This window comes from Penicillium alfredii (assembly GCF_028826965.1).
Source record: "Penicillium alfredii strain IBT 34128 chromosome Unknown utg000001l_segment0_segment0, whole genome shotgun sequence".
Classification (NCBI taxonomy): domain Eukaryota; kingdom Fungi; phylum Ascomycota; class Eurotiomycetes; order Eurotiales; family Aspergillaceae; genus Penicillium; species Penicillium alfredii.
In genome coordinates this window covers 239,880-253,532 of record NW_026622698.1, presented here as the reverse complement: position 1 = coordinate 253,532, position 13,653 = coordinate 239,880, and the positions used below count along the sequence as shown (strand labels likewise).

At 50.6% G+C, this 13,653-nt stretch overlaps 2 protein-coding genes across 2 annotated transcripts; one reads left to right on the top strand and one right to left on the bottom strand.

Moving 5' to 3' along the window:
• Nucleotides 1-4,687: 4,687 nt before the first annotated feature.
• On the top strand, nucleotides 4,688-6,361 carry brlA (C2H2 type transcription factor BrlA; the record flags this gene model as incomplete). The annotated part of the gene is made up of 2 exons (XM_056650664.1): nucleotides 4,688-4,697; nucleotides 5,007-6,361. The coding sequence occupies 2 exons, from the start codon at nucleotides 4,688-4,690 to the stop codon at nucleotides 6,359-6,361; spliced, it is 1,365 nt and encodes a 454-aa protein (XP_056515514.1).
• Nucleotides 6,362-10,577: 4,216 nt separating this feature from the next.
• Nucleotides 10,578-13,422, bottom strand: NUU61_000079 (uncharacterized protein; the record flags this gene model as incomplete). The annotated part of the gene is made up of 2 exons (XM_056650663.1): nucleotides 10,578-13,000; nucleotides 13,077-13,422. The coding sequence occupies 2 exons, from the start codon at nucleotides 13,420-13,422 to the stop codon at nucleotides 10,578-10,580; spliced, it is 2,769 nt and encodes a 922-aa protein (XP_056515513.1).
• Between the last annotated feature and the right edge of the window lie 231 nt (nucleotides 13,423-13,653).

Below are 13,653 nucleotides of genomic sequence, written 5' to 3'. Positions count from 1 at the left end.
ATTATCGGCTGAGAGAGAAAAAGTGCGTGTGTGCGTGTATGATCCGCGTCACAGGGCAGCACCATCTCTATTTCCTATATGCATTGCAACGCTCCCCTCCCATCTCTACACGACTCTATTAGGAGCAATATATTGAACGCGACCCGTACTTCAGACCCACACGCGCATCACAACGGAGGTTTTTGTGTTCGAATGCAGTTCTTCAATGTAACTGAAACAATCTCTCAATAGATTCATCTGTAGGTGGCCAAACGAGGAAAATAGGATTGGGAGTATTGCGAGCAAAGCGCAAGGGCTTATCTACATAAATGGTACGGTTGCAATTGTATGATCTCATCTAGGAGAGACACTCTCAACAGCCCAAGCCCAGCCTCCCAGCCCCTCCCCTCCACCCCCGCCTCCCATGTAAGACATCTTGCTTGGACCCTGCACGGGGGTGATGTGCATCCCCTGCGCATCACGAATGCGAAACATTCCCAGTGGCTCTGATGTGCAGGGTCGATCAGGTTCTTGGGCGAGTCGCGGGTCTCTTCCGGTAGGCTGCTGTTTCACTCGAAGAACCTTTTGGAAATTGCTGTTAAGTTTATTGAGGTATTGAAATACCTAGTGACCCATATTGCTCACTTCTTTTTATTGTGTGGGATACCAAGGGCAGCCACGACGCGATTTCGAGTCTACTCACTAGGTGTATACTCGCGTCTTGCGGGGTGCACGAGATGGGAACGCCAACACAAAGAAAGAACAGTTGCGACGCGACCCACATCGACGATCCTTAACGCCTTTCAAACAGCCCAGAATATTTCGACCGTATCCAGGAACTCGGGACTCCTCGACCTGCAGGATACTGCACATGCACGTCAACGGTCTGGGTCAGGGGTCAGGGAGGTGGATGGGGCCCGGAAATACTCAATAAAAAGCAAATCAGGGCTTTGTTTTCCAGATGCTTTGGAGAGGAATTACTTGGGGGAGGGAGTGGGCAGTGTTGGTTGGGACGAAAGAGTAGAAGCAAGGGATGGAGAGAAACCAAGCCCTAATGCCGAGCTAAAGACGCAGGTACCAACTTACTAGGAAATGCTAGGAAACCCTTGGAGCTCACATTACCTCTCTGTGTCGATCGCCTCGATCACCTGCTTTCTATAGGGTGAGTTATCGAGTCCCTGCAGCGATGCGATCAATGGCAAATGAGACAAGTCTATGGATGCTTCCAAATTGTGGTCGATCGGTACCTGATTCAGGGTTCTTACTCGTCTTCCACTCTCGGATTTTCCGGTAAAAATTATACCTCAACCTGACAGCGTTGGCAATTAGCTTTGGTACCTGGATATTTACGAAGGGACTGATGTCCTGAGCCCTGATCTAACCCACATCACAGGCCTCAGGGGGATCCCCAAACCGTACTATATCACAAGACAGTGTTGGCAGATGACATCTCCCCGACGAAATACGAAAGGTTCTCCCCCGAACAATAGCATTCATTCATTCAAAAAAAATTGCATCAGTGGATCCACTCCCAACCCGCGCCTCCAGTAAATCGTACCTGCATCAGAGAGGCGTCCAGCCGCGGTTGAACGCCGGAACTTGCGGGGCTGCATCCCGCGGAATGTTCGACTAGCGAGTCAAATCGCAATAGTACTGTCACACACAGAAAGAGGGTACATTGGTACATTTGGTATATTGGTATGCTGACGCCTGGTCTCCAATGTATTGGCCGAGTTGCATGGCCCGGCCATTCTGGATGCTTTTTTGTCTTCCCCGCAAAATGATCGACTAGCTTGTCTGTGTGTGTAAGCTTGGTTCTTGGCTAAGTTGCTGGTGTCAGAGCCATGGCGTCAAGTGGCTTGCATATTGTCGATCTCAGTATTCTGCGGGCACGGAGCTCGTCCGTACGAGACATGGATCTGAGAAGGTCTAAATTCGATAGCTCCGTTGTCGGTTCCCATATACCTTTCCATATACCTGGTTTGAGACGTTTAGGGGCTCTATGTCCATGCAGCAACCTCTGTATTCGCGATTAGGTTACAGGGAGAGACCTGATGCGATGCTGGATGTATCATTTCAAAACAGGTTGTATATTGCCAGAGAGATAGATATGAGAATGTACAAGGCGGCCTAGACTCTCTGCTCATGGCACGAGAACTGCCAAAGCCCCAAGATTGGAGGCAGGCAAAAATACCGCAGCCCGATCGACAGTGGCGAGAGCCTCGAGAGGATGCGCCTGCTTATCGAGAGATAGACAGCGTCTGGTATGTAAATAGAGATTGCACATACATATATCCATACAGAAAGAAATACCTGGATGATCATGATCTGCTCAGACTCCACCGGTCAGCCACACCCGGCTCTCTCTCTCTCTCTCTCTCTCTCTCTCTGCCACCGGTCTTGGCCGCAAAGCACCAGACCCAAGTCCGGAACTGGCCGCGCAGAGGCTCTGTCGTCATGGTATGACTCGATGCGACGAGAGCTTGGACCGCCCGCCACTATCGAAACCTTCCCGCGGCGATGATCATGGTATCTGGAGAAGCGGGGACCCTCGAACTAGCCAGCGTGCTGCGTCGTGCTGTTGGTTGTATTGTCGAGGCTATCTGGGATGTCGGGGACCCGATGGTTCTGGCTGTTCCATTTTCTTGGCGCCTAGCACCGTGAATCATTGCAGCCGTAGACGCCTCCCCTAAGCAGGTCGTATCCCTGGGGACGCAGGGGCTCCCAAGATATCTGGGGACGCTCTGATCCACCCTTGCAGCCCGGTCCGTGCTGTTGAGATATGATCAGACGTGATCTGAGACAGTATCTAGCACACTTGTCGATAATACTAGAAATAGGGAGAAATAGGAACAGAGAATTAGGGGAATAGAGAAATAGAGAGAGACGGGGAGAGAAAAGGAGAGGTCAACGGTGCAAACTCAATGGCGAGCAACGCGACCAACAGGAACTGGTCCGAGCGGAGCTAATCATGGAACATGACCTAGCCATGGTCCCGGGGAACAGACCACAATAGTCGCGATGAATATTGCGTCTTCATTGCCGACATGATACATCTGCGACCGGACTGCGTCGAGCTAGCGGGGAGTAGTGTAGAACAAAGCCCAGCAAATACCGCAGTCGCATCCATAGACACGCATGAAACATGAAGCTATGGCTCGTGCTATTGAAAACCAGCAAAGAAAACAAAAAGACCTATTAGGGAGTGATGCTGTGGAGCCGGTGGGATCTGACGGTCGACAAGTGATCGACGTGGAGAGACATGATCGGCGGGACCGGGCACCACCCATTCAGTCGGATTCCCACCTCAATGGGCCCTGCGCAAAGCTAATCTGCTGGATATACGTCCAAGCGGTTAAGGCGAATCACCGTGCGCGATGTTGTGAGAGCTGTCAGACCCGGTCGTAGGGCTTGAGGGGTGGCCTAAATTAGGGTTAATATTGGGTTTATCGGGGGATTCTTCCACTAGAGAGAAACAGAGAGAGGTACAGAAAGATAGAGAAAGAACCCACACTGTTTCATGTTTGAATCCACTCGAACTACTCCCCCCCCCTTCCTTTGGAATGTGACACACTCAGTCGGGTTCTGCACGCTACGGGTAGAAGTCATGATCTGGACTGGCATGGGGGACATTACGAATGTCCTCGGGCCCTCGGTGGCGTCCTTCCAGGAAGTGGAAGAATGCATGAACGAAACATTGACGCGTGATGAGCCGGACAAGCCGTTAAGGACTTTGGTTCATCGGTGGGGTGCTTTGACTGGTGATGTTGGATTTATTTTATTTTATTCCTCGTATTTTTTCTATTTTCTATTTTCTAATAATATTTTATTTTATTTCAGCTTCACATTCCGACGATGGGATTTGTCACGGAGCCCTACGGTATGACTCCACTTAGGGTCAGTGCAATGATATCCATAGATGACTTCTACCCACACTCGAGGCGACATGAACAGAGTAGTAAAGCACAAAGAAAGACCAAGAATATTGACAATAGAAACTTATAGATTTCTAATATACAGATAATAAACAACGCAAACACCAGTTGGCAATCGAAGATGCAGCGCCGGCCGGGGTCGCACAGACCAGTCTGACCTGTTCGATGTCAAGAATCAGAAAATTATGGATAATTCAGCAATTCAATAATTAACACGACTCGACCTAAGGTCTGTGTTGACGATCCGGGGACCCATTAGACTCTACTCACATTGCGCGGATGTGCCCAGGTACAGCCGCGCATGCCATCGAGGCGGGTCTGAAATAATACCTGAAATTATTATTATTGCTATAATAATAATATTCTAATATTCTAATATTTTAGTATTATCATCTAGCATAATTAAAATGTCATAAAAAAAAAAAAGAAAGTGAGGGATAGGCCGATCTTCGTCTCCCCCCCGATCAGGAACAAGCTTTGTGATAAAAGGTGTACTTCTTCTTCTCAGACATGCTCCTTACTGTCTTTCCCTCTTATAATCCCCTCCTCAACCCTACCAATCTGAGACCCAACCTCCCCTTCCCGATTCCCAGGTAACCCATCCACCGCGTTCTAGGGTTCACATTACCTCTCCCAGCCACGGTGTGCTTCATACGGCAATCCCATTGTTCCACGTCGCGAACGCGGAGCTCCAGCCCTGGGTCCCTGCGGTAACCCAAGCAATTCCATAGTCTGCATTCCTGGCCTTGCGTGCGCGCGACGCGGCTCTGATCATGTATAGCTGTAAGTCTGATCATCGGGATTCGATGCTGGACCAATTTGTTTATTTCTGCTCGTTTGTCCTCCATTCCCTTCCTTTCCCCCCAACCCTCGACATTCTTTCCCTCTCTCTCTGTCGACATTCTCTTCGGGGCTTCGGTCTCTCTCTCTTTCTCTTTCTTTGACCTTCCCTCGTCTTGCCTTTCTTTCTGTCCATCCCTTCGCTTGTCAACCCTCGTTTTTGTCATTCCAACGCCGGCTTCCTTTCGTCTCTCGTTTTGCTTCAAGCCATTCAAAGGTTTCCCGTTCGATTTTAACAAGTGCTCTGGGCAGGTGAAGCCATCGACCCAGTCGCACCTCAACATCTCAAAACCGAAGACGTCGACGAGATGAGACCTCAGGGCCAGCAAATCTCGGACCGCCTGACCGTTGAGGTTGACTGCCGTTCTTTGGGCCCTAGTGAATGCCCCTCGATGACCTCGAGTTTCTCTCCTTTGGATTCTCCTACGCCGACTCCTACGAGTCTCTACAGCCAGAACTCCCTGGCCTCCCCGGGGTGGCACGAGCCGGGCCAGTATCATAGCCAGAGCCTGCCCATGGAACGTCGCACTTCTGCCACGCCGCTGCGCAGCGCCTTCCGGATGGCAGACCTGACCTCCAGTGACGGCATGGGTATGCCCTGCGGCGCCATGGACCGTCAGGACCAGATGCCAATGGCCGATTACTTGCCGGGATATGATGAAAACGTGGAACAGTTCTGGATCCCGCAGGACATGCCCAAAACCTACGAGAACCCAACCCACTTCCCCTATCAGGCTCCCATGCCTCAATACAACCAGATGGCTCGCAACTACTACCGCCCACAGCAGACGGGCTACCTGCCTGAATCTGCCTCCAACCCCTGCCTGTCCCGACCAATCTTCAACCAGCCTGAGCGCATGCCCAACTCCGTCTCCATGGCCAACATGCTCCAGTGGATGCCTTCCAGCGAGTCTATGGCTCCGCAGACCATCACTCCCGCCCAGGCTTTTCCCGCCAACCCAGTCACCCCCCCTTCTTCTTCCTACTCGGACTTTCCCCCCAATCTGCAATCTTTCAAGGCTCAAACGCCTTCAACACCTGTCCGCTCGGTGTCTCTGGGAACCCCATCGGGCACTGACACTCCTGTGAGCCGCCTGTCCGGCGGTGGTCAAGAATACAGTGAGGAATTTCCTCTCTCTCCGGTCTACCGTGACGGCTTCCTTCAACGGACCCATCGCCAGGCTTCGCGTAAGCCATCCAAGAAGCAGCTCACCCGCTCCAACCTGAGTCTGGAGAACCTGCCGCCCATCATTAAGCAGGTGCAATTCAAGTGCAAGGAGCCCGGATGCAAGGGCCGCTTCAAGCGTCAGGAGCACCTCAAGCGCCACATGAAGAGTCACTCGAAAGAGAAGCCTCACATCTGCTGGGTTCCTGGATGCCACCGAGCCTTCTCGCGCAGCGACAACCTCAATGCCCACTACACCAAGACTCACAGCAAGCGGGGTGGCCGCAATCGCTATGTTGCTACTCTGGATGAAGCCAGCCAGGACTACGACCCCGACTTCCGTGGCCAGCTGACAGCAGATGGTCGTCCACTCTATGGAACCAAGCTCGAGGACCCCATTCCCGACTGCCGAGAGTTGAGTGTCGATGTCTGGGATGATTAGATGATTCGACACTTTTCTCAACTACATCCCAAGAATCGAAAGAGAAAAAACTAAACAACGACATGCGAAATTCAATCAAAAAGCGACACCGGGAAAAATAAAGGAAAAAAAAATACGACCTTGGTCCGGATATCGATACCCCGTCTCGGAGGATTGGCTGTCACTTTGGGGTAGTGGCCGAGGCACCGACAAGCCACGCCCTCATAACGCTGGCCGTCGCGGCGTTGTATAGTCTCCTCGAAGCCCTCGGGAGACAGCCCTGTTTGATAATTTGTTTCTCTTGCATAATTTGTCCGGTGTGAAAGGCTGGTGCGGTATTCTGAAAGTCCCTGGTTCTGGCGTTTTTGCATATCTTTGGTTCCAATGATCGCGTGGGATAATCACTTGGGAGGAATATGCCCTCGGGCGGCGATCCTGTACAATCCTCTATGTTTTCTTTGTCTTTGTACCACCACCATGACTGCATAATATAAAACCACGTTATTGCTATCTCGACTTTTGCGACTCGACTTCGTATATCTAAGCCCTTCGCCCCTTAGTCTGTTTCTTACTCCTTTCCCGATGTTGAACACCCAAATTATTCCTTAATTATCTGTCTAGTAAACTACTTGATAGATAAGTACTATTGCCACCAACACCCATTTCCCCTGGTTCCTGGTACGTGGCGTGCATGTTACACATCACACAGCATCTTTCTTTCTCTCTCGGATCTCTCTCCATGCGATCTATCTGGCCGATCCCTCTGCACGTATCTTTGAATCAGGTTTAGTTTGGCTTTTTTCATTGTCGTACTATAGATACTATAGAGGTTTAATAATAATTGAAGTTAATGCAACTTACTTCCTTGGTAGGGAGCAACTCAACTGTTGCATCGACTCTACAACGCACATCCTCTTTTTTTTTCCTTCTCTCCACATTCCAGTCTCAACGGGCTCGCTTCCTATTTGTCTTTGAGGTGTTTCAGATTTTTTCTTTTCTTTTCTTTTCTTTTCTTTTCTTTTCTCCTTATTTTCATGGTTATTTGTCTTAATTATGGGCATTTTCTTTCCTTCCCGTTTCTTTGTAATCGGACTTCTTCCGGAGCACGCACAGTAGACTAATGCGCATCATGCACTAGGTCTTCCTAGTAGTTGCTCGACGCCACTTCCATCGCCTATTTCTTCTTCTTTTACTTGGTACTAATTTTGACTTGCATTCCCCCCCCTATTCTTGGCTTTCTTATTGTGGCTATAAACAGAATGAAGCATCGATCCATAACCTTGGAACCACCAGTGCATACTATGTATGTATCTACTGTGGCGATCAGCTCAATCCTGACCTGCATTGCTCATTATCCTTCTTTCTGTGGCTGTCCCATCTGCCGCGATCGACCTTGGCCAGCTGGTCGAGAGTCTCCCTAATCCCTGCATCGCATGGCCAAGCCTTCGAGAACGCGCGATCCACAGCTGTGAGCCGCCTATGTAGTCTGTCTCATTTACTCGGTCCTACTTTGCTTTGCTGTACTCCTGGTTTTTTTTTTTTTTTTTTTTGTCCTGTTGCCACTTTCCAATCCCTAACTGGTTAATTGTTGAGCTGCGAGCTGCAGACTCCTATAGTGGAGAGTGTTGTATGTGTTTTTGTTCTGGCTTTGCTTCGGGATATGCTTCCTTTCCGGGGGAGAGAGAGACGTTGCTGTTACATCTGTGGATATGGTGAATATCTGTCTGCCTATTTTGTTCGTGAGGTTGGTTTTGATCGACTCTACGCCGGTGGTTGTGCTTACATATCATTCTTTATATGCAATCTAGCTACGATTAGTAGCATTTGCTTGTCTTGCTGTTGGGTGGGACTAGATTAGTGGTAGATCTGCTGGACTATAGGATGAATGATGCCCGAGTTAAGTCCGTGTATTCTTTCTGCTATGCCTAATCACTACGATCAAGGATGGCGTTAAGTGAGAGCTTTATTTTCTAGAATTGGTACTGGATACCCCTAATAGTAACCACAACATCGTCTATCGTCTATTCCTCTTTTCTTTCTTTCTCACTACCATATTACTCACTTTACAAATGTCTGCCTACTACGCATTTCCCGTCTAGCAGTATGAATTGCAAATCCCATCCCAGACCACAGAGCAATACACGAACCCCCAAGACATTCCTCGTAAAAGGTTCTCCGGCCATTAGGATCACTGCCACAGTCACGCTTACTGGCATGTCTGTGCGTCTCGAGACATGCACCCAGCATGGCACTTCTGATGAACTCTGAATATGTCAAACGAATATGCAAGACTCCCACTTAGTTTATGTTCTCAGGGTTGTACTTGTGGTTGCAATACCTGCTGGCTTGAGCCAGTTATCTTGAGCCAGTTACACGCATGCAATCCCAACTGACTCGCATTGACTGGAATGTGATATTCGCCGTTCGGGTAGGTCGGTTCGTCTATCGGACCGGTCTGGCCGTGTCTATCATCCTGAGGGTGATTGCCATTGCATTTCCCTGGAGTATAGCGTATCATTGAGGATTTTGTCTGATTGTATCTTGGTTGCGTTGCATCTCTGGTAATGTGAAGTCCGTCCTCGTGTTGAGGGCCCTGTGATCGGCCACCCCTCGCGTGCAGAGACCGAGGCGGTTGCATGTCCTCGTCATGGTGTCGCATATGCCGATGAGGAGATGGAAAAACTCTGGTAGTCACAAGGTCGTGGTTTCATTCTTGCTGTGAATTTGGTTGCCTGTTTACGGACTCTTGGACAGTATCCCTCTGGCTTTCCCACTGGTCTCTGATACTAAGGAGTAGCTGGGGTGAGTGTTTTGGTCAAACCGAAGCTGGATCCGCTCAGCTAACCTTGTATATTCTGTCTGCCTCTTTTTTTTGGGGGCTCTTATCATGCTTAGGTACATTCTAATCCATTGTCATCTAGACTCAATATTTTCTAGTAGGCTGACCCAGGTCGGAATGAACCTAAGAACTCACCACAAAATACCAAAGAAAGCACCTCGCTCTAACGACTCCAAGGAACTAAATAATATATTTCTTATCCAATCTAAACATTACACAAAGTCAAGATTATTGTAGAAATCGAAGATGTTGATATTTGTCCAAATCAGGTAACTAACTAAATCCAGTTAGTCAGCATCAGGACCCAGGGTGAGTCAGCAAAGCTATAAAATTCCCCACTCCCGCTGAGTTTTCATTTTTGCACCTTCGCACATCTGCGCCTTGACATCCAACAGTCTTGTTGGCGACGCTGCCTTGTTTCAAGTGCCTTGCAAGGCCGCTTTCAGGAGATAAATGGTGTCTCTCGAACAATGGTATTGTATTGGTGCGGCATTCGGCATTCGGCATTCGTAGAAAGACAACAGAAAAAAAACCCCCTGGTTCTCCCTACTATGATGACTCTCCTTCTTTTGGCATGATCATGTCCCATGAATGTTCCAATTATAATTTCAAGCTCAACAGTCTGAGTATCGGAGACCAGCTCGTATATTACATATTTCCTGGGTGATTTTTCTCTTAAGAGTATGTATGCTTGTTGCATGCATTGCTTCGGCATCTCGTCCATAGCTACACAATAGATAGATACTTCCTACACCTATCAAAGGATCGGTCTTATACGAATAAACTTATCCAACAATCAAGTATCATGCTTAACTGAACATCAAATCAGATCTTCATTTTGAATCATATTCCAGCTATTTCCCAACACCCATCCCAAAACCAAACCCTCAAACCCTCGCAAAGAAAAACAAGAGAAAAAAGAAGAAAAGGAAAAGAATACGGAAAACTCCTGTACAAAATGGTATCGAATCTGTGAAGCCCCTAGTGCCCGCCGATAAACCGTTCCCAAATAGTACACATCCCAGAAATGGATGAAAAGAAACGGAAAGAAAAAGAAGCGGAAAAAGAAAAGGGAAAAAAAAAACAACATAACCTATGGGTAAAATCGCAAAAACGCCGGCCTCTTGATCTCCCACCGTGCCTGGTTGCTGTACATTTCCTCAAAAATCAAACAAAAAATCAGTGATCGAAATGGTCAAAAGAAAAGTTCAAGAAGGTATTGCAGAAAGACCGCTGAGTAGGTTTTCTCAACCCAAGAATGAGCTGTCTCGGCAAATAGCCCTAATAAATCAGTTCTGCTCCAGATGACCGAAAGATGATGGCTTTCAAATGTGGCAAACCGAGCTGGAAGCTCTGCATGCTCAAAAAAGGTTCGCCCCTCCCAAGTATTCGAGGTGATCAATTTCCCATCCCGTTGTGCATCATATTCTGCTGTTGCATATGTTGGGCCTGCATAGCCGCCTGGTTGACGCGATGTTGCTGGGCAGCTTCTCGATCGCGCCGCATGAGATCCTGAATCCATGCCTTGGCATTCTTCTCCAGTCCTGGGCCGTACTGCTGCGCCAGCTGGGGTGGATACTGTGTCGGCGGCCCGTATTGCGAGAGATAGCGCTGGGACATCTCCTGTCGTAGACGGAGCAGTCTTTGCTGGTAGAGATGGTGGTATCGCTGTCCAATATTGACCCCCTGCATGTTGGGCGGGACCTGCCCACCGTTGGCCTGCGCCGCTGCCATCAGCATCTGCTGTTGCTGTTGCTGAGGCGTCATCTGCGGGCTGCCATGGTGGGCCTGGTTCTGTTGGCCCTGCGGCTGGATTTGTTGCTGGCCTTGCTGCTGCTTGACCATTTGCATCTGCGCATACTGAGCGCGCATAAGCTGAGCCTGGTAGGCTTGCTGGGTGTGCTGTGGCACTTTTTGCACGGGTTGGTTTTGCTGATGTTGCGGGTGCTGCTGGTGCTGCTGCGCCTGCAACATCTGCTGCTGATGTGACTGGATATTCTGCTGAGCGTGGGCATTGGCCTGCATCTGGGCAAGCTGTTGAGGCGTAAATTGCGAGTGTCCGAGGTGCCCCTGCTGCGCGAGAAGTTGCTGTTGTCTCTGCTGCAGCAACATCTGCTGCTGTGGCGTGAGACCCATGCCACCGTTCATCTGGGGAGTGGCCCCCATGGGCTGATTCATGACTGGCGTCTGAGCCATCGAGTGGTTGGGGCTGCCATGACCCATCCGCTGGGTTGGAGTGACGTTTCGCATGATCGGGGTGGCGTGCGACACAGCTGGCGTGCCATGTGCCATCTGTGGGGTTCCATGCCGACTGGGCCCTTGCTGGCTCCTCGAAGGCGCCATCGGATGGCTCATGACATTGGGGTGTGCATGCTGCAGCGCAGATGGAGGTCGGGGTGGGCTTCCCGATCCTTGAGATGCGGTGATACTCATGGGAACCGCCTGTGTTGCCATGGAATTCCCAACCAACGGTGACGAAGTGCTGTGTGGGGTTTGGTGGCGTACAATAGGCGATGACTGCTGTCCTTGGCTGACACCGTTTGGTTGAGCAATGACATGCCTGTTGTGCTGCTGAGCGGCAAGCTGAGCCTGCGCATGCTGCGCGGCCATTTTCTGTCTCCGTGCTTCTTCTTTGGCGTGCTCCTCGGCCTGCCGCTGCTCGATTACCTGACGCCGCTCCTTCTCCTGCTCCTGCTGCTGCCTCTTGGCCAGCTCCTGCTTAAGTTTCATCTCGTGTTCTCGTTTAGCATTCTCCTCGTGTTGCATGCGAATCGTCTCAAGGGTCTTGAACCGAGAGAATCGTGGCTCGAAAGGTGCCACACCACCCGTATCATCCACGGCCGCAGCCTTCGAGGCCCCAGCAGTACCAGATGCCGTAGGCTCCAGACGCTCGTCCATGATGAGCATAAATCTCTCCTCCTCAGCTGCCAATGCCTCATCGGCGGCAAGCTCGGCAACGGTTCGCTTGCGACGCTTGGGCGACGGTGGCGGGTCGCGATGAAGCGGGCTTTCCAGAAACTTCAGCAAATCTTGTGTGCCTTCGAGGTTTCGCAGAGGCTCCAAGAAAAGAGGTGGCGCTAATGCACGTATCAACTTGGATTCGCATTCCGGAAGATCCTGGGGCTCGACCAAGGTCTTCTGTCTTTTTGCAGGGGGTTCGCGATCAGACTGGTTCCCGTTGGCCGGAGACTGCGGGACAATTGATGAAGACTGGGTGTGTGATAGTTGATTAGGGGCCGATGCTCTTGCGGCCTTCGGATCCGGTGTGGTAATAAGTAGGGTCAATTCTGCTTGCAGGGTTTGAGCCGTGGGGTGGAGCACCGTGGTGAAAACTCGAGGCATCGGAGGAGCACTCTTGCGCTGCGTTTGTTCGGAAGCCTCGTCATTGGTCTGGTCATCAGATTGATTTTGGGTGGAAGGCTTCCCGCCTTGTGTATCGGATGTAAGCTGGTTTTGTTTGGGATATGGAACGAATGCTGATGGTGTAACATGTTCATTGTAGTTGTGGAGTGAGAACGGCGTGCTGTTCTCGGTGGATGAGGACGCGGAGGCTTTCCTGGCTTGAGCCGACACGGATTTGTGGTCAACCACGCGAACGATGAGGCAGCCTTCATAGAACCGCACACCAGACCGCAGAAGCTCTTCGATGAGATCATGTGGAACAGTCCCCGTGCGAATGTGTTCGATGATAACCTTCATCTCGGAATTGTAGGGAAAGCTGCCGTCTTGCTGCTCGAAACGAAAATGCGTTGGATGTAAATGCACAATGAGAGATGGGGGGCTTGTTGCGTATTTCTTGAGGATATAAGGGGTAGTTTTGACTGTAGCACCAGCAACAAAAACACGGGATGGTCAGCAAAATACAGGCCGCGCGTAGACAACCCGAGAGATCCTCACCATATGGCTCCGGGAACCTTTTCCCAGCACGACGTTCACTATCCATTAACGCTGTCCTCGTTACCGGCCGACCCATCCGCGAGGCTGGATCACCGGGTCTTTGCGACTGATTCCTGGTGCGGCTCAGCGGGCCCTTGGCGGGATTCGCCACATTGGGCACGCCATTGGCCAGATTGGGACTCATACCAGCAGGTACACTGGCCGGCGGGCGTTTTGAGGCGGTTGGCGGTGAAGATGAGGGCTGCTGAGCTTTGACGCCGTTGACCCCGGCCTGGGAGAAAGGTGGGGGCGGTCGCTTCATCTTCGGGGTATGCGAGGTCGGCTTCGAGACCGCGGTAGCCATCATTTCGGCGCGAGCTGCGCGACGCAGGTGTTACCAGTAATCGAAAATGCGACTTATCGGGTTGCCGATTCGACGATATAGGATGAAAGCCGTGCTCCGGGAATGAATGGGATGGCCGATGCGCGAGACATGTGGGGATCGGTCGGTCGGTCACCAGTACCCGGCACGGCGGAGATCGAATGCGAAAGTGCGCAAGGTGGCTGTCCAAGGCGGCTAGGCACAGTAAACGAGAGC